The 17,422-nt window shown below is 37.9% G+C and overlaps 2 protein-coding genes across 3 annotated transcripts in view; one reads left to right on the plus strand and one right to left on the minus strand.

The window, feature by feature from the left end:
• The window catches only part of ACAD11 (acyl-CoA dehydrogenase family member 11), a 93,722-nt gene extending 91,427 nt beyond the window's left edge, over positions 1–2,295 (minus strand). The window contains exon 1 of the mRNA XM_059390932.1: positions 1,794–2,295. Coding sequence (XP_059246915.1) covers positions 1,794–1,942 — 149 coding nt within the window. The 5' untranslated portion in view covers positions 1,943–2,295. The remainder of the gene's footprint in view (positions 1–1,793) is intronic.
• A 99-nt stretch (positions 2,296–2,394) lies between these two features.
• Positions 2,395–15,637, plus strand: UBA5 (ubiquitin like modifier activating enzyme 5). 2 transcript variants are annotated; one of them, XM_059390934.1, is made up of 12 exons: positions 2,395–2,909; positions 4,529–4,574; positions 4,688–4,777; positions 8,044–8,153; positions 9,148–9,234; positions 9,847–9,931; positions 10,672–10,776; positions 10,956–11,083; positions 12,956–13,091; positions 13,381–13,456; positions 13,584–13,690; positions 14,358–15,637. In XM_059390934.1, exons 1-12 carry the CDS (start codon positions 2,749–2,751, stop codon positions 14,439–14,441), a joined length of 1,215 nt encoding a protein of 404 aa, XP_059246917.1. In that variant the 5' UTR covers positions 2,395–2,748; the 3' UTR covers positions 14,442–15,637. The 2 variants fall into 2 exon arrangements, with proteins under 2 accessions (XP_059246917.1, XP_059246918.1); XM_059390935.1 differs by lacking the exons at positions 2,395–2,909; positions 4,529–4,574 and having other exon boundaries at positions 4,689–4,772.
• The last annotated feature ends 1,785 nt before the right edge of the window (positions 15,638–17,422 follow it).

Here is a 17,422-nt window from a genome sequence, read left to right on the forward strand (position 1 = left end):
GTTATGAGACTACCCCATTCCACCCTTTCCTGTTGCAGTCAACTATTCTCCGTGTTGCATTCACTCTCCCTCATTGCCTATTGACCTACTGCTCGTATTTACACTACTATTCTCATAGTTTCAAAATCCACTCAGATGTTTGTTCTAACATGCAGGCCTGTCAGTCCCTTGAATTCTTCTACTCCAGTGATAGTTTCCACTGTAGTACTTCAGTCACTCACTCTGGAGGACTCATATTAAACATTAACAACTCAAGCACTACATAACCCTCCTTGTTAAGCATAATCTATCTTTCCACCCACTCCCACTGGTACATGGATTCCAACAATCCTTCAGTCCAGGGATCTACCATCCACTGATCATATTATTGTTTATCATCCTTTAGCCTCTCTTTCCCCCACCACGTCCTTTCCAAACTCGCTTAATTTTGATGGCCAATTATGTAACTACCCTCTTGAATGCATCTTTAATACACTTGCCCCTCTTCTCATTTGCGGGGCTTCCTCCATTCTGGCTTAAATCCAACTCTTTGCCTGTACTCACATAGCTAAATGTAGCTGGAGAAAGAAACATTGTAAAAGTACTATAGGCTAGTGGCATTTATCACCAACATTTGTATTTCTTGACTACTGGTTTATGTGAAAATAAAAACAGGGGTAAAGGAGATTGATCAGAGAGTTTTGTGGTATAGAATTAAAAGGCACCTTGCCCCAATAGATAGTGGAAGTTGAAGGAAGTAGAATTAAAAACAGCTTAAGTTTCTAACCTAAAAGCCTTGTGTTGTAAACAATGTTTAAGATCTTTCACCTATTACTGCATCATTAATTATCAAAAGGAGCAAGTTCTTATTACAGATTAGGAAACTAGTTCTCAGGGAGTTTATGCAACATTTAAGTTCCCAGTCATTGAATGGCAGACAGAATTTCTTGAAAGCCAAGATTGCTTCTATAGCTGTATTCAGCAAAACACTATTTTTTGAATAAGTTCTTTAAAATTTGTTTTCTATTACAAAACAGACTAGAGCTAGATTCATAGTGAGCAACAGTCCTCTCAGGATCGTCATTCAGTTCCATTCCCTAACTTCAAAAAGAACTAAAGCCCAAAGTGGTGGTGTGATTTACTAAGTGGAAGACCTAGGATTAGAATTCAGATTCCCCCAGCTATTGCCATTAACTCAACCTCTGAGAATAGGGCCAATTAAACGGAATTACATCTGCTTCTCAGTGGGAAAAAAAATCGAATGGTTACTGAACAAAAGTTGAAAGAAGACCTCTTCATAGTCCACAGAGCTTCCAATCTTAATTGCCTCAAGTGGATCCTCCAAGTACATAATTGCATCCTTTTTTTTTTTTTTTTAAGATTTTATTTATTTATTTGACAGAGATCACAAGTAGGCGGAGAGGCAGGCAGAGAGAGAGGGGGAAGCAGGCTCCCCGCTGAGCAGAGAGCACAATGCGATGCGGGGCTCAATCTCAGGACCCTGAGATCATGACCTGAGCCGAAGGCAGATGCTTAACCCACAGAGCCACCCAGGCGCCCCATAATTGCATCCTTTAACAAAGATTCCTTCTCATAGTTGGAATCGTGAATGTTGTGGTGGTTCCATTATTGTCCTCGAACTGGAAATACCCAAAATGAAATGCAGGGGACCGCTGACGGCACATTCCACCAGCAGAGTGCGTCATTGCAGGAAAAGAAGCCGGGGTGAGGGAAATTGCGACCCCACCCAGGGCCAAAGAAAGGAAAGCCCAATGCACAGATTGGTTTCTGCTGGAGAAGACCGGCGTCGATACCTGTACTGGGTAACGGTCAGCTGAGCCTCGGGCTCGGCCCCAAAGCCTGGCAAGTGCTGGTTCAGATAGGCCTCTAGGGACCCGCTGTCGAACTTGTGCTGGGGCAACACTTCGGCCGTGTCGGGCTCAGGGGAAGCGTCGGGTTCCATGGCTGCGGCTGTCGGGGCCGGCCGCAGAGACCAAGATTCCACAGGTTCTGGGCGCTCAGAACCCTCGGGGGTAGAGTCCTACTCCACGGCCAGGGGGCGAGGCCCGGACGCGACCGGGCGGAGATGACCCAGCCGCTGCAGCCAATCCCACTGCCCCACGGTCTGGTGACTTAGGCGCTACTGGGGCGTGCCAGAGAACCTCCGCGTTCTCGCATTTAACAAATATTCAATCTCACAGTCGGAGGCCGCAGTCTTCAAGACGGCAAACGCCTCTTAGTCACCACAATTAGGAACAATTAGGGCAATTAGGAACGGAAAGGCCTTGTCCCATCCCGAATTTACTGTACCGGCTGCCGCAAGACCTACGGGTCCGTCTCCGAAAAGGGTCCGTCAGGCCCGTGAGCCCAGGAATAAAAGATCCCGGTGTTTCCTCTAGCCGCCGGGCTGGAAAGGCAGTATCGCAGGCCGTGGGCTTTGGACGCTAAGGACCCCCGGCCCTGCTGGGGCCCTGTCTCTTAGGACCAGGCGAAGAAGAAAGCTAAGAGGGGCGTTTTGGTTTGTTTTGTTCTTCCTGAGGGGGAGCGATGACTGCAACGTACCGGAAGCGGTACCGAGGAGGCCCGCGGGAGCGGCGGCGACGTGTCGCCTGTGCGGCGCTGGGAGCACTTCCCTAGGGTTCTGGGCTAGGAAGGCGGCGGCTGCGTGTCTCCTCACCCATCCTTGGCGGGACCAGCGGGCCTTGCAGCGTGGGGCGGCGGCGGCGGCGACGGCCTGGGCTGGGAGCGTTGGCGGCCGGGGTCCCAGCCATGGCCGAGTCCGTGGAGCGGCTGCAGCGGCGGGTGGAGGAGCTGGAGCGGGAGCTGGCACAGGAGAGGAGTCGGCGGGCCGTGGGGGGCGGCGACGGAGGAGGCGGCCGGGTCCGCATCGAGAAGATGAGCCCGGAGGTTGTGGACTCCAACCCCTACAGGTATTTGCGTTACGGGTGGGAGGCGGGCGAGGGCGTGAGGTCAAGGTGTGCGAGTGGTCGGGAGCGAGGCGCGCTCCCTCCCTTCCCTGCTTACACGGCCTTCCACCTCCTTCTTGCGCTGGGTTCTGCTCCCAAACGCGCAAGGGCAAGTCTCAGCAGTGGTGGAAAGGTAGTCTTCCTCTTAAAACACACCCACCCACCCCCGAAACAGTCAGCCATATGGTGCTGCTCTTGGGCCTGCTACGGGTACGCGACCGATTTCCTAATGCCCCTGTTCGTCTACCTCATTCTGCATAAAACTGATAGTAATTAACTTTCAGAAGATGACATTGAATGTAAAACCCACTCACTAGTAAACTTCGAGTTTCATAAAGCCTTCTCAGTATTTCACAATTGGGGACGTGGTGGGGAGAGCAGGATTAGCTTTCTTTCTTTTTTTTTTAAAGATTTTATTCATTTATTTGACAGACAGAGATCACAAGCAGGCAGAGAGGCAGGCGGAGAGAGAGGAGGAAGCAGGCTCCCCACTGAGCAGAGAGCCCGACTTAGGGCTCGATCCCAGGACCCTGGAATCCTGACCCGAGCCGAAGACAGTGGCTTAACCCACTGAGCCACCCAGGCGTCCCAGGATTAGCTTTTTTAAAGCTGTTCGACTTGACCAGCCCTGTCTGGCCCTGTCCTTTCAGCGGGCTGAATGGAGTGCAGTGGTTATAAAAGGAAGGACTCTAGAGCCCCAGCGATCGGATTCAAATCCCAGCCCTTAGTAGCTGAGCAGCCATGGAAAATATTTCTGTGTATAGTAGGGACCAGTGGTATCAGTGAAATCTTCAGGTAATACCTGAAACTGAAAATCCAGAAGTAACAACGCTGGCAAGCTATTTAGAAATTTGTTAGTAACAGTTGAAAATGAGGAAGGAGAGGAATAGGGGAGTCGGGATCAGAAGCCTGCAGAATTTCCTAGCAAGCCTGGTAGAACTATTTGACTCTTTAAAGTGTAAATGAATGGGAAGTTTATATATATGTACATAGATTTAATCATATATATATGTCTCTTTCACATATATATCATTAAATCTCTGTACATATATTAGTCTGTTTCATATATATGAAACAGATATTATTCTGTTCATATATATGAAACAGACTAATATCAATAACCAGGTAAAGTACCTCTTAAGAGTACTTGGCTGCAGTTGGTGCTTACTAAGAGCAGACATCATCCATATCCATTATGGGCAGAGACAGCTGATGTTAAACATTAAACATTATTTACATATGCTAAGAAAGCACAGAAAAATGTTGAAATTTTTCTTTGACTTATCTCATCTGGACATGTAACATTTAAGTCAGTTGCTTCCATCTTGGCTGCACATTAGAGTATCTGAGGAGCATTAAAAAAAAAAAAATCTTGTTGCACAGGCTACACCTGGAAGAATATTCAGTGTTTTTTTAAAGCTGCCCAAATGACTTAATTTCATCTGGTAAAAGCCAGCTGAAAGATTTCTCTTAAAGCATTAGTAGTGATTGAGTTTGTGTTTTTCTGTGATGATGTGTGTTTTCCTATATCACAATGAAAAGATTGTAAACTTTAAAACATTCATTTTTTTCTTTGTTTTAAGCCGCCTGATGGCATTGAAACGAATGGGAATTGTAAGCGACTATGAGGTATGGTAAATCTTTCCAGGTTTTTGAAGATGATTTCAGTAAATGAAAATAATTTCTGATGACATTTTGGATGAAAAGTTAACCAACAAATAATATAATTTTGCATTTCACAGAAAATCCGAAACTTTGCTGTAGCAATAGTAGGTGTTGGTGGAGTTGGTAGTGTGACTGCTGAAATGCTGACAAGATGTGGCATTGGTAAGGTAAAAACATTTCTCTTTGCCTATCACATAGGGAAGCTACTCATTTCTGGAGTGAATCAGGTATAAATTAGGAATTTTTCTCATTAACTAATGGTTTATTGATTTGTGCTGTCTTTTTTCATATTATACTTTCTACCTACAGGAATTAAGACACAATACCACCCAAATGGAAACTGATAGTAAGGCTGATAAAACAAGGAATATTCAAAATTTTGTTCAGAGATTTTGTATTTGGGATGATACATATTACAATTTGGGCTTAAATATTTTAGATATAGAAGCTTAGGAGACAAGGCTGTTAAATTGATAGTGTGTGAAACACAGGCATCTAACAAATGTTTTCTAAACATGCTTTGTACAAGATGAACTAGAAAGCATGTACCTTTTTTTTTCATAGTGGCCCTTTATTAACTTATTTAGAAGCATTTTAAAAAATTTATTGTAGCTGACAGAGTATTAGTTTCAAGTCTGCAACACAGTGAGTGATTTCAGCAGTTCTATGCATTACTCAGTGCTTATAAGTACAGTCACCACCTGTCACCATACAACATTATAACAGCGTTACTGACTATATTTCCTATAAGGCTGTGCTCAGCCTTATAAAAGAAGAAAATCTTGCCATTCATGACAACATGGATGGTCCAGAGGGTATTATGCTAAGTGAATTAAGAGAAAGACAAATACTGCATGATTTCACTTATATGTGGGGTCTAAAAAACAAAACAAATGAACAAACAAAAAACAGACTGTTAAGTGCAGAAAACTGGTTGTTAGAGGGGAGGTAGGTGGGAAGATGGGTGAGATAAGTGAAGAGGATTAAGAGATAAAACTTGTAGTTAGAAAGTAAATACCCTTCTTACTCTTAAAATTGAAATGGAGAATACTCTAGATTTTTTTTTTAACCCATACTTTTTTTTTCACTTTTTTCTAAAATTAATTAGGTTATGGGTAGGAAGGAGAGATAACCTTATACCAGTCTCAGATTTACAAAGCTAAAGTCTGTGATGTTGGATTCCTAATGGTTGAATGACAAAGCTTTCCACAATTGATTTCCGCCTCTTTAATTTGTCATTTTGACAAAGCAAGCATTTTTCCCCACGAGAGAGGAGGAAGCAGGCTCCCTGCTGAGCAGAGACTCCGCTGCGGGGCTGGATCCCAGGACCCTGGGATCATGACCTGAGCTGAAATCAAGATTCGGACTCTTAACCAACTGAGCCCCTCAGGTGCCTCCATGCTCCAAATTCTTAAAAGAAGTGGTTTTAAAGTTGGCCTTCAATATAGAAAAGGCAAAAATAACTAAAAATGTTTATTAACATTTATAGTCTTTCAGAAGCTTATAAAAGCCAGTCAGAATTACTTGTAATTGATATAAGGACCGTGGCTGATTGACCTGGCATAGCAGAGATCATGAAGATTATGGGTCTCAGGGTTGAATGTGCTTCGGAATCACTTAGATGGCTTTTTAAAACCTGATTGCCAACCCTACCCCAGTGATTTTGATTCTTTAGTTTTTGAGTAGACCTAAGATTTTAAATTTGTATTAAATCCCCAGGTGATTCTGATGTTCTGGGGGGTTTTTTAAGAACTGCTGGATCCTTGCCACTCAGTCTGATGCCCAAAGTAGTAGCATCAGCATTATATGGGAGCTTGTTAGAAAGAAATACTCCCACGCCCTACCCCAGGTATACCAAATTAAGAATTTTAACAAAACTCCAGATGATTCATATGCATATCAAAGTTAGGGCAGTGCCCCTATATTTCCAACAAGCTCCCAATGATACTGATGGTGCTAGTCCAGGCCACGTTTTGAGTAGCAAGGCTGTAGAACGGTGGTTATTAAATATTGCTGTAATTAGAATCACCTGGGAAGTTCAACAAAGTTTGATAATCCAGAATGGAATAGAATCAATCTTTGTGGATGGGACCCAGACATCAGTATTTTTTAAAAACTCTCCTAGTGACCCAGCGTGCATTCAAGTTTATAAGTTAAGGATCTGCATAGGTAAGTTTCAGAACTCTTTTCATTATGTAAAACAGATAAAGAAGAAGCTAATTTATGGTTAAATAGGGAAGTGGAGGATTGGAGACTCAGAGCCCACCTTTTACCCCTTCTGTGGTGTCCTGGATCACCTGATCCAGATTAGCTGCTTTATTTTACAGATGAAGATACAGGCCTAAAAAGTGAGTGACAGAGCTACAACTCATACCTCCTATCCCCAAATTTGAGATTTCCTTAACTTATAAACCAACTATCAGGCTGAAGACTCAAATTTCATACTTGGCTTGACCTAATAAATACTGTCTACTGAGCTGAAATCAACTATATTTTGTTTTAAGTTGAGTCAGAAAATTATCATAGAGGGCAGACAGGGGTGATGTATTTTCTAGCAAGATAATAAGGGTTACCTGAGTTGTTGGTTGGATTAATTTTGTTACTGTTGTTAATAAGATCCCCTGCTGCTTTTTTATTCCTTTTTGTAATTTTAGTGTGTGCAGGACAGTGCACCACAAGCCACAGCCCCCTTAACCGCTATTGTAGACTTTGCCTCTGTGCTTGTCCTGCCTGGCCTTTTCCTCTTTTTTTTTTTTTTTTTAAATCTAGAATGCTGAAAATTGTGTTAAAAAGTCACAGAATTTTAGATGAAGGAAGGGACCTTGGGAATATTTGAGTGCAACCTCATAATTTCTTACTGATAAGAAATGGGATCTTTAAAAGGTGTTATGTATGAGTGTTGAGTGTGAGAAATGCTGTTGTGCCTTAATATATAGAGAAGGAAACAACAATTAACTTACTGATATTGGGGTGATATTTTAGCCAGGGCTAAGAATGGTGTTCTAGTCACAAAAGGAGTCATGTTATACTATAATTTTAAGTTAGCACATTTGTTATTTTAAAATTTCATTTATCTACTATGTTCTTGGCTTTTAGTAAACTGTTAAAATGAAATGGAATTTCTCAGTGTATCATTTAGGCAGACAGTAAGTGTTATGGTTCAGGTGCAGATGCTGGGTTGAGAATGCCTGAATTTGAATCCCATTGTCATGTATATTAGTTGAATGGCTTTGGGGTGTGTGCCATAGTTGTCTCATTTCTACCTATATGAGCACTAAATGAATTAATATAGGATACCTAGTGTTTTTGAGTTAGTTTGTATTATTACTGTCAAACTGTTAAACCCACCAAATGTGAAGTCCACTAATTTATTCTTTGTTATTGTTTATATTTTGGTATGTTTTTCATCAGAATACCGCTATTTTCATTTTAGTTGCTACTCTTTGACTATGACAAGGTGGAACTGGCCAATATGAATAGACTTTTCTTCCAGCCTCATCAAGCAGGATTAAGTAAAGTTCAAGCAGCAGAATATACTTTGAGGTAAATGGATTAACAGTTAAGGACTATAGTGAAATCTTAGTTTGTGAATTTGTATAAGTTAATGCATAAATTTGGGGTGTTTGGGTGGCTCAATTGGTTTAGTGACTATCTTTGGCTCAGGTCATGATCCTGGAGTCCCAGGATCAAGTCCCACATTGGGCTCCCTGCTCAGCAGGGAGTCTGCTGCTCCCTCTGAGCCTTTCCCCTCTTGTGCTCTCTCTCGCTTTTGCTCAAATAAAATCTTAAAAAAAAAGTTAATGCATAGATTCTTCTCCATAAAAGTTCAGGTTTTACTTCTACAAGTTGTCTTACCTCTTGGAACAGGGTTGGCACTATTTTTTCTGTATAGGGCTAGATAGTAAATGTTTTAGGCTTTGAGGGCCAACTATGAAACTGCCCAGCTATGTAGTGGTAATGTACTAACAACTATAGGCAGTAGAAATATGAATGAGCATGGCTATGCTCCAATAAAACTTTGTTTATGGACTCTGAATTTTAAATTCCATGTAATTTTAGCATGTTATGAAATACTGTCATGTTCTGCCACCATGTGAAAAAGGAAAAATCATCTGTAGCTTGTGGACTTCATAAAAACAGGTGGTAGGTAAGATTTGCCCAAGGGCTATACTTTGCAACCCTTACTCTAAGAAGTTTCTTTGTGGCCTCAAACATACTTGCACTGAATTAAATAAGGAACAAAGAAGCTCTTTTGTCAGGCTAGGCTGTAGCTCACAGAGGTGCTAAAGGCTTAATTCTGAGCACATACATGGTGGGAACATGTAATTTCTGTAATTTCTGTAATCCTGCAGTCGACACATTTTGAATGTAGTCCTTGAAGTGGGTCAAAGGAAATAGAAGAGGGATATGGGTTTTCTTTGAATCGCTTGAATTCCATTTTTCTAACCTCTGTTAAATGATCTTTTTCAGCTCTTTTTCTTGCTTTCACTTAGAATTCCCACTGGTAGTTTAATAATTACTCCTTTTTCCTTCTTAGGAACATTAATCCTGATGTTCTTTTTGAAATACACAACTATAATATAACCACAGTAGAAAACTTTCAACATTTCATGGATAGAATAAGGTAAAATTTTATTTATGAGTATTTTGCAATGTCCAGCTCAGTTAAACAAGTATCATTAGAAAATCTACTGATGTGTGTAACTCAGTGAGTTGGTAGATTTGACACATGTTTCTGTTTTAAAATAGTTATTTTTGTGTGGCCTTTATGTATTAGGAGCTCGGTAAAAAGTAAATATTGTCCAAAAAAACAATAGTAGTAACAATAAAAAAACCAAACCCTGTTATAATGATAGAAAAAGGATCTTCAACTATTTCTTTGTGAAAGTGGTTTTCTGCAGACGTTTTAACACTACTGAGATACTGAATTATATTCAGTTTTTATTACATTTACATTTGGAGTGAAACATGAATAAAGCCTAAAGCTGATTAGGCAATTATAACTTCTGTGAATAGACTTTATACTTTTTTGTGCCAGGCAAAGTACTGTAATATCATTGATACTCATATTAGTCACTCAGTACATACTAGATCTTTAATATTAAATACTATGTCTTAATTATACTCAAACATTTACTGAAAGAATAAGTGTGTGCCTGAAGATATAGTCTAACTAGAGTGTATTTTGTGTCCTGATTTTTTTTTTTTCCAAATAAAATTTATTATCTTGACCTAGTAATGGTGGATTAGAAGAGGGAAAACCTGTTGACCTAGTTCTTAGCTGTGTGGATAATTTTGAAGCCCGGATGACAATAAATACAGTAAGTATCCCTATTGTATAAGAAGTTACACTCATGGCCTTATCAATTTTTTTTTTTTTTGTATAGTTCTGCATTTAAGAATAGTTCTGCATTTAAGCCTTCATGTAATATGTTTTGTTAACTTTTAATTATTTTTTACCCTACTTTTGAAATTCGGATAACTCTGGGATCTGTCTAGCCTTGCTGGTATGGCTTCTGTTTCAGTATCCTATTCTCTCTTATGCCAGTAGAGGCAGCTATAAAATTGTAGATACTTCTGATACATAATTTTTAAAATAAATGACAATGTTAAAATGTCTCTATGTTAGCATTGGTTTTAACTTTTGTTACTTTAAGTAAAGACAGAAATATGTATAAACTGCCTACAGACCTGGTTTCTCAGAGGTAAAATTCTTTGAAATACCATGTTTTCAGTTTTTCAAAAAATCTTTTGCAGTTTTTGTTGCTGAAATTCTTTTCGAAAAATGAATTTTTTACTTTAATAAGAAGGATGTGTTAGATAATAAGTCTAATAGTTGTATATAGTTAAATAAATATTTATTGGGTATTTACTTAAATGCTATCTCTTTACTTTTTAAATAAAGTGGCATTTGCCAAGGAATTCCAATATTCATAACTTTCCTCTTTTGAAAAATTAAAAAAACCCTTGGTAATCCATTTAATTCCCAATTTTTGATGAAAAAAACTTACAGTAAATTACTTCTTTTTATGTTCTTATGTTTTCATCTGTTTCTGCCAAGGCTTGTAATGAACTTGGGCAAACGTGGATGGAGTCTGGAGTCAGTGAAAATGCAGTTTCAGGACATATACAGCTCATAATTCCTGGAGAATCTGCTTGTTTTGCAGTAGGTTTGATTCATTTTGACTTATTTTTTTCACTATTAAGTACTCGAGTTCCAAGGGGTATTCAAAAATGTATTCAGAGAAAAAATAAACTTTGAATGTGATGGAATACTATTTTGAGCATGTTACACTTTTCTCTTTTTGTTTTGAAATATATTTTCTTTCATTCTTTTTCATGTAGTGTGCTCCACCACTTGTAGTTGCTGCAAATATTGATGAAAAGACTCTGAAACGAGAAGGTGTTTGTGCAGCCAGTCTTCCTACCACAATGGGAGTGGTTGCTGGGATCTTAGTACAAAATGTGTTAAAGTGAGTGAGGGCTAATTTTTCTGAATAGTCTTGTTTGTTTTTGATAAAAATATATTTCAGAAAGCACATCAAATATTGGAGTTACCAGCTAAGTATTTTTTTTTTAAATCTAGTTTCAAATATATGTAAGTTTTTAAATATATGTGTAATACATCTGTACTTTAAATTTACATACATATCCTAGTATATCTAATTTAAATATAAGCGCACATATTAATACACATGTGTCACTATGTATTTGGAATAGTTCATGTTAAATGGTACAGTGGAACTGGTGTATTTATATATGAAGTATTAACCAAATGATTTAAATCTCTGTGGTTTAGACCAAAGGGCATAAACACACTTCCTTATTTAATTCTTACTAAAAATAATATGAATGTGATTAAATATTAATAAGGATAATATCTCTGCTAGCCAAAAACTGATACCCAGCAACCACACCATCTAAACTATAGTAACAAAGGAGGGCAAAGATTCTTTGCAGGGCAAATTAATTTCAAAAGGTTTTTGAACCAACTCACACTTTATAAAAAGCAGAACCCCTTTAAAGGTTCTCTATCTCAGGCCATTTTTTCCCTCACCTTACAGCTTTAGAAAGCTTTTTTATGTTTCCTAACCCTCCAGTGTAATAAGAACAAATTGCAGCATGATATAGAGAGGTACCCTGATACCAGAACCATCAGCTACCAACAAAAAAAATTGTAAAAAGCATTCATGAGAACTCTCCAGGCAGCTGTCTAGGGCTAGTTCATAGAAGTAGACTTCACAACTCTGCAAACTGTATAAACTTCAGTAGGCCCTATCTAAAAACGTTTTACAGTATGCTACAAAAGGGGGGGGGGAATCACGGTTATAAACTATTCTCTTAAGGATATGTCATATTTAGTCAGTCCCTTATTGATGGACATGAAAGTTATTTACAGATTTTTTTGCTTCTGTTAACAGTGCTGCAAACAACATCTTACATATATTTTTGTATAGTAGATTTTTATAGATACAGATTTTTAGAGGTGGAATTTCTGAGTTTATGCAGTATTTGACAGTATTAAATTTCTCCTTCAAAAATACACATTTCTATCACAGTGTAGGAATACCTGGTTCACCCACACCAGATGATAACATTTGGTATCATTAGACTTCTTAATCTTTCTTAATATGATGGGTGAAAGGGGTATCTCATTTTAATTTTCAGTTGTTTATGGAAAGGGGTAAGCACTTATATTTTTCTGTGAATTGTCCGCTTCATATCATTTGGTCAGTTTTCTGTCTTTAAAAATTTTTTTTATTTATTTGATAGAGAGAGACAAGGGAATACAAGCAGGGGGAATGGGAGGGGAAAAGCAGGCTCCTCACTGAGGAGTCTGATGCAGGGCTCGGTCCTAGGACCCTGAGATCATGACCTGAGCCAAAGGCAGATGCTTAATGTCTGAGCCACTGAGGCGCCCAGTTTTTTATCTTGTTATATATTAACATTCATTGGAAATATTTTTCCTTTTGTAATTATTTTGTACGTGATTCCCCCCCCCCTTCATATAAGTTTCTAAAAGGAATTAGATTTGACTAATAGGGAGCACAAGGGCACACTGGAAATGTTCTGTCTTTGATCTGGTAGTGATTACAGGGGTGAAGATTTGGAAAATTTCAGTGAGTTGTACATTTAAGATTGTAAACTTTAAATTGTGTATAAAAACTTCCAAAAAGTAGTTAGATTTAGTACCATATCTCAGGAATTCTTCACTTTGACATCAGTACTTAAAAGTACCATTTTGTTACAAAAATCATTAAGTACTTCAATACCATTTCTTAAAAATTCAGTTATTTCTAATACTTCTATGGTTTATTTAAGTGTGCTTTGATTTGTTTTTCTAGGTTTCTGTTAAATTTTGGTACTGTTAGTTTTTACCTTGGATATAATGCAATGCAGGACTTTTTTCCTACCATGTCCATGAAACCAAATCCTCAGTGTGATGACAGAAATTGCAGGAAGCAGCAGGAAGAACATAAGGTATACATCTATCCATCAGAATATATGAGAGGTTATATTATTTGGATAATAATTGAAAACAGTTACTTAGATTTGGAATATAAGATAAATGGATTCTGGATTTTGAAGGTTTTATTTATTGTATCTCTAAGTTAGAAATGTTAGTAAAAAATTCACCATGTTTCAAAAGTGAAAAATCTCTCTGAAGTTCGTTCTTGTTTTTGGTAAAGTAAAAAGCCCGTCTGAATTCTTGCTCAATGCTTCAAAGGCCTGAGAGTACGAACACTTTGATACTATTTGATTTCTACAGAAAAAGGTAGCAGCACTGCCCAAACATGAGGTTGCTCCAGAAGAGGAAGAGATTATACATGAAGATAATGAATGGGGTAGGAATTCTTTCATGAATTGAAATGGCAGTGTCAAATCTCTTATGGGAGGAGATATAATTTTAATTACACAGATTTAATTATTGCTTAAGTTGCTTGAAAACTGTCACCATATTTAACTCTATAGGTATTGAGTTGGTGTCTGAGGTTTCAGAAGAGGAACTGAAAAATTCTTCAGGTCCAGTTCCCGACTTACCTGAAGGAATTACAGTGGCATACACAATTCCCAAAAAGGTATGCTCAAAATCTGGTTTATCATAAGTATATGTTACATAAGAGAAAATTTTTTACTTACCTTCTTTCATCCTCATCCTATTTTATAATGCCAATGCAATATTTACTATTTTAGAGGTTTTACACTATGGGCATTAAGATGTGTAAGAGAAGGTGTTCAGTGTTAATGTGGATATAGGCACAGTGCCTTTTTTAAAGGTATTTATTTATATATTTGACAGAGAGAGACACAGTGAGAGAGGGAACACAGCAGGGGGAGTGGGAGATGGAGAAGTGCTGAGCAGTGAGCCCAATGGGCACATGGCCTTTTAAACTGTTTGAAACACAGACCTAAAATAGTGTTCCTGACTCATGAATGGATCAGATACAGTAGATTTTGATTAAATGAAGATAATATTTTTGTATTTTGAGCATTTTAGCTGTAATACCATTTTAAAAATACCACTGCAGTAGAGATCTCAAGAATATTGAAATTATGGCCTTGTAAATCAAAAGATTGGTGGGGAATGTAAGGGATTTTGTCTGTCCTAAAAATTAGAAGGCATCTTTGATAAAGTTTACTTTGTAAACTACTTGAACATGGTTAAAACTTAGTGATTATGTATTCCTAAGCATCACAAATTTTATATGGTTATTTTTTCACTATGTTTACCTCATTTGTTGATAGCAAGAAGATTCTGTAGCTGAAGTAACTGTGGAAGATTCTGGCGAAAGCTTGGAAGACCTTATGGCCAAGATGAAGAATATGTAAATAATGGACTGACCTATATTTTATTTCCTGAGTTAAGCCTATACCCTTGCAATTAAAAAAAAAAAATTAAAAAACTGACAAAGCTTAGGGCAATATTACTTGATATATAATCTTCATAGAATTGTTACACTTTTTGAAATAATGTTGTTTGTCCCTTTTTCTCTTTAACTAAATCCGTAACTCCTAAAACTCATGTTTGAATCTAGCTAAAACTTGAAAACCCAGCCACTGAAATGCTTTGCCCTTTTGGGAGGGGTGGGAAGAAAGGATCAATATAATGCTCTATTTGTTCTCCTTCCAATAATCCTCTGTGGTCTGTTGCCTAAGACCATGGATAATAAAGTAATAGGTGGTTCTCAAATATAGGGAAAGGACAGGAGGTACAATCAGTTGATTAGAGCTAGCAGATATCTACTCATTTTATGTAGAATCCCTCTCTATAAGAAAACTGTCCACTGTTACCAACAATGAATTCAAAATAGTTAATTAATAAAATAAAAAATATCCTCTCAAATGTTAACCTAAATACAAGCTAAAATGTAGTCATCAGAAAAGTCTGTAAATCTGTGAATTCAGAACAAGACAAAGGCAAATAAAAGCAAGCTTTCTTCATGGATTAATAAAGGTACTTTCAGGGAGTAAAAATCATTATATTTCTGCACTAACCAAGGAACAGAACTCCTTGCATGAGTAGAACATCTATCTGGAGTCACTGCACTTTATTGAGGAGCAAGGAGTACATGTAGTTTAAGATTATCTAGATTATACCTGTCATATGGGCTACCTTCTGAGTACTTCATTTAAATTTGATTCTCTAGATAATTAGATAGTTGTCCGTTATTGGCATAAAAGAGACCTAAATTACCTCTATAATGATTGACATGTATTTATTAACTGGAAGAGTATCATTTACCCTGATCATGGCCACTAAATTATAAATTGATAAATTGGTTTTCTCTAAATGAAATACAAATAATGAAAGCTTAGAGAGCCTTAGTTAAATTTCCAGTGGTTTGGAGACCAATGAAAAATATGCATGTGTAACCATTGTCAGTAGGATGTTATTACACTATGCTAATCTACTTTGATTTTTTTACTTGAAGATATGAATGATTACATTGTATCTCTAGGGAAGAAATGTTAGTACAAAATGAAAAATGCAATTTCCACTTAATAAAATAAATTTTTAAAGTCTGGTTTCAGAAAGTCCCAAATATCAAATATGTTCAGTATATTTGCTTTGAGATTGTAGAATCATATAGTGATTCTTCTGTTTAGAATAAGTTTAGGAGTGGTAGCCTTGAAACTTATGTTGCCTTGGTAGGTCATTTGCCATTAAAAAAATTAGTGAATTCATCTGTAAAACAGTTTTTTCCTAGTTACGGGAGATATTTTGAACTTCAGAAAAGAAATGTAGTCTTTTTTTTTTTTTTTTAAAGATTTTTTTTTTTTATTTGAAAGAGAGAGATCACAAGTAGGCAGAGAGGCAGGCAGAGAGAGAGAGAGAGGAGGAAGCAGGCTCCTGCTGAGCAGAGAGCCCGATGCGGGACTCGATCCCAGGACCCTGAGATCATGCATGACCTGAGCCCAAGGCAGCGGCTTAACCCACTGAGCCACCCAGACGCCCAAGAAATGTAGTCTTTATAAAAATAATACCATTCATTTGGAACATCTAGTATAGTGATTCAGTCAGGCTTTGCTTACAATTTTTTTTTTTTTTTTTAAGTAAGCTCCATACCTAGCATGGAGCCCAACACGGGGCTTCAACTCACAACTATGCTTTGCTTATAATTTAAAGATTGTATAGTTTGATAAAGTATAATAGCCAGAACTCACCTTTGTTCTGCTCAACATGGCATTGTACACTGTTGGTGTCTTAACACTGGACCAACTATTTTTACCTTAGTTATCTAATTTGTCTAATGTCTTCCATTAAAAAATAGTTGGATGATTTACCAGGAAAAAAATCTGGTAACAGGTATCTTTGGCTATCTGGAGTGCTCTCTTGGCAGTCTGTATGCCATGAAAAAAAAAAAAATATATATATATATAAAATGTATACACACACACACACACACACTGTGGCCGATTTTGGGAAATTAATTATCACCAAGTTTTACATTACTAAATAAACCTCTAGTGCTTGACCATATTTTTAAACACTATAAAGTGAAAGAAGGAAACACACTCCCCAAATTGCCATAGCACAAAGGCTCTAAATTACAGTAAAACAGTATTTCAGGTTTAACCCCTTCCCCATTGTGAATGGGAAGTTAATTTATGTACCACTTAAATGTTTTATGTAGTGAAAAAATGTATCCTAGGTTTTCTCACATAGAAACACTCCTTAAATACCTACAAACACATTGATCAACACAAAAAGATAATAATCAAAAAAAAAAAAAGGTAATAACGATTTAAGAATATTAAGGAAGCTTTAACCCTCCAATTGTATTTTTTCCCATACTTCTCTTTCTGTAAGGTATTAATGAAAATTAACCATAACTAACATTATTTGGTTTCTACCAATTCAGATGTAACTGAGTTGTCTGAAAGCTCCTTTTTCATCATGAAGGTGTGAATCAATATGAACATATTTCTATTTGAGAACTCAAATACAAAAAGATGTGTGTCCCAGATTTTTTTTTTTTCTCCAAGATTTTGTTAGAGAACATGAGCCTGGTGAGGAGAAGAGGGAGAAGTGGACTGCAGGGAGCCAGGGTTGGATCCCAGGACTGTAGAATCATGACCTGAGCTGAAGGCAGATGCTTAACCAACTGAGCCATCCAGGTGCCCCTATTTTTAGCCTTTTTTTTTTTCCTTTAAAGATTTTATTTATTTGACAGAGATCACAAGTAGGCAGAGAGAGAGGGGGAAGCAGGCTCCCTGCTGAGAAGAGAGCCCGATGTGGGGCTGGATCCCAGGACCCTGAGATAATAACCCGAGCGGAAGGCAGAGGCTTGAACCCACTGAGCCACCCA

Source organism: Mustela nigripes, chromosome 2 (assembly GCF_022355385.1).
Source record: "Mustela nigripes isolate SB6536 chromosome 2, MUSNIG.SB6536, whole genome shotgun sequence".
In the NCBI taxonomy this organism is placed as follows: domain Eukaryota; kingdom Metazoa; phylum Chordata; class Mammalia; order Carnivora; family Mustelidae; genus Mustela; species Mustela nigripes.

Excerpts from the sequence above, each read along its gene's own strand:
- UBA5 (XM_059390934.1), top strand. The coding sequence starts at position 2,749 with ATGGCCGAGTCCGTGGAGCGGCTGCAGCGGCGGGTGGAGGAGCTGGAG. Across the intron at positions 2,910-4,528 it reads GTGGACTCCAACCCCTACAG|CCGCCTGATGGCATTGAAAC; the intron begins GTATTTGCGTTA and ends CTTTGTTTTAAG. Across the intron at positions 11,084-12,955 it reads TTAGTACAAAATGTGTTAAA|GTTTCTGTTAAATTTTGGTA; the intron begins GTGAGTGAGGGC and ends TTGTTTTTCTAG.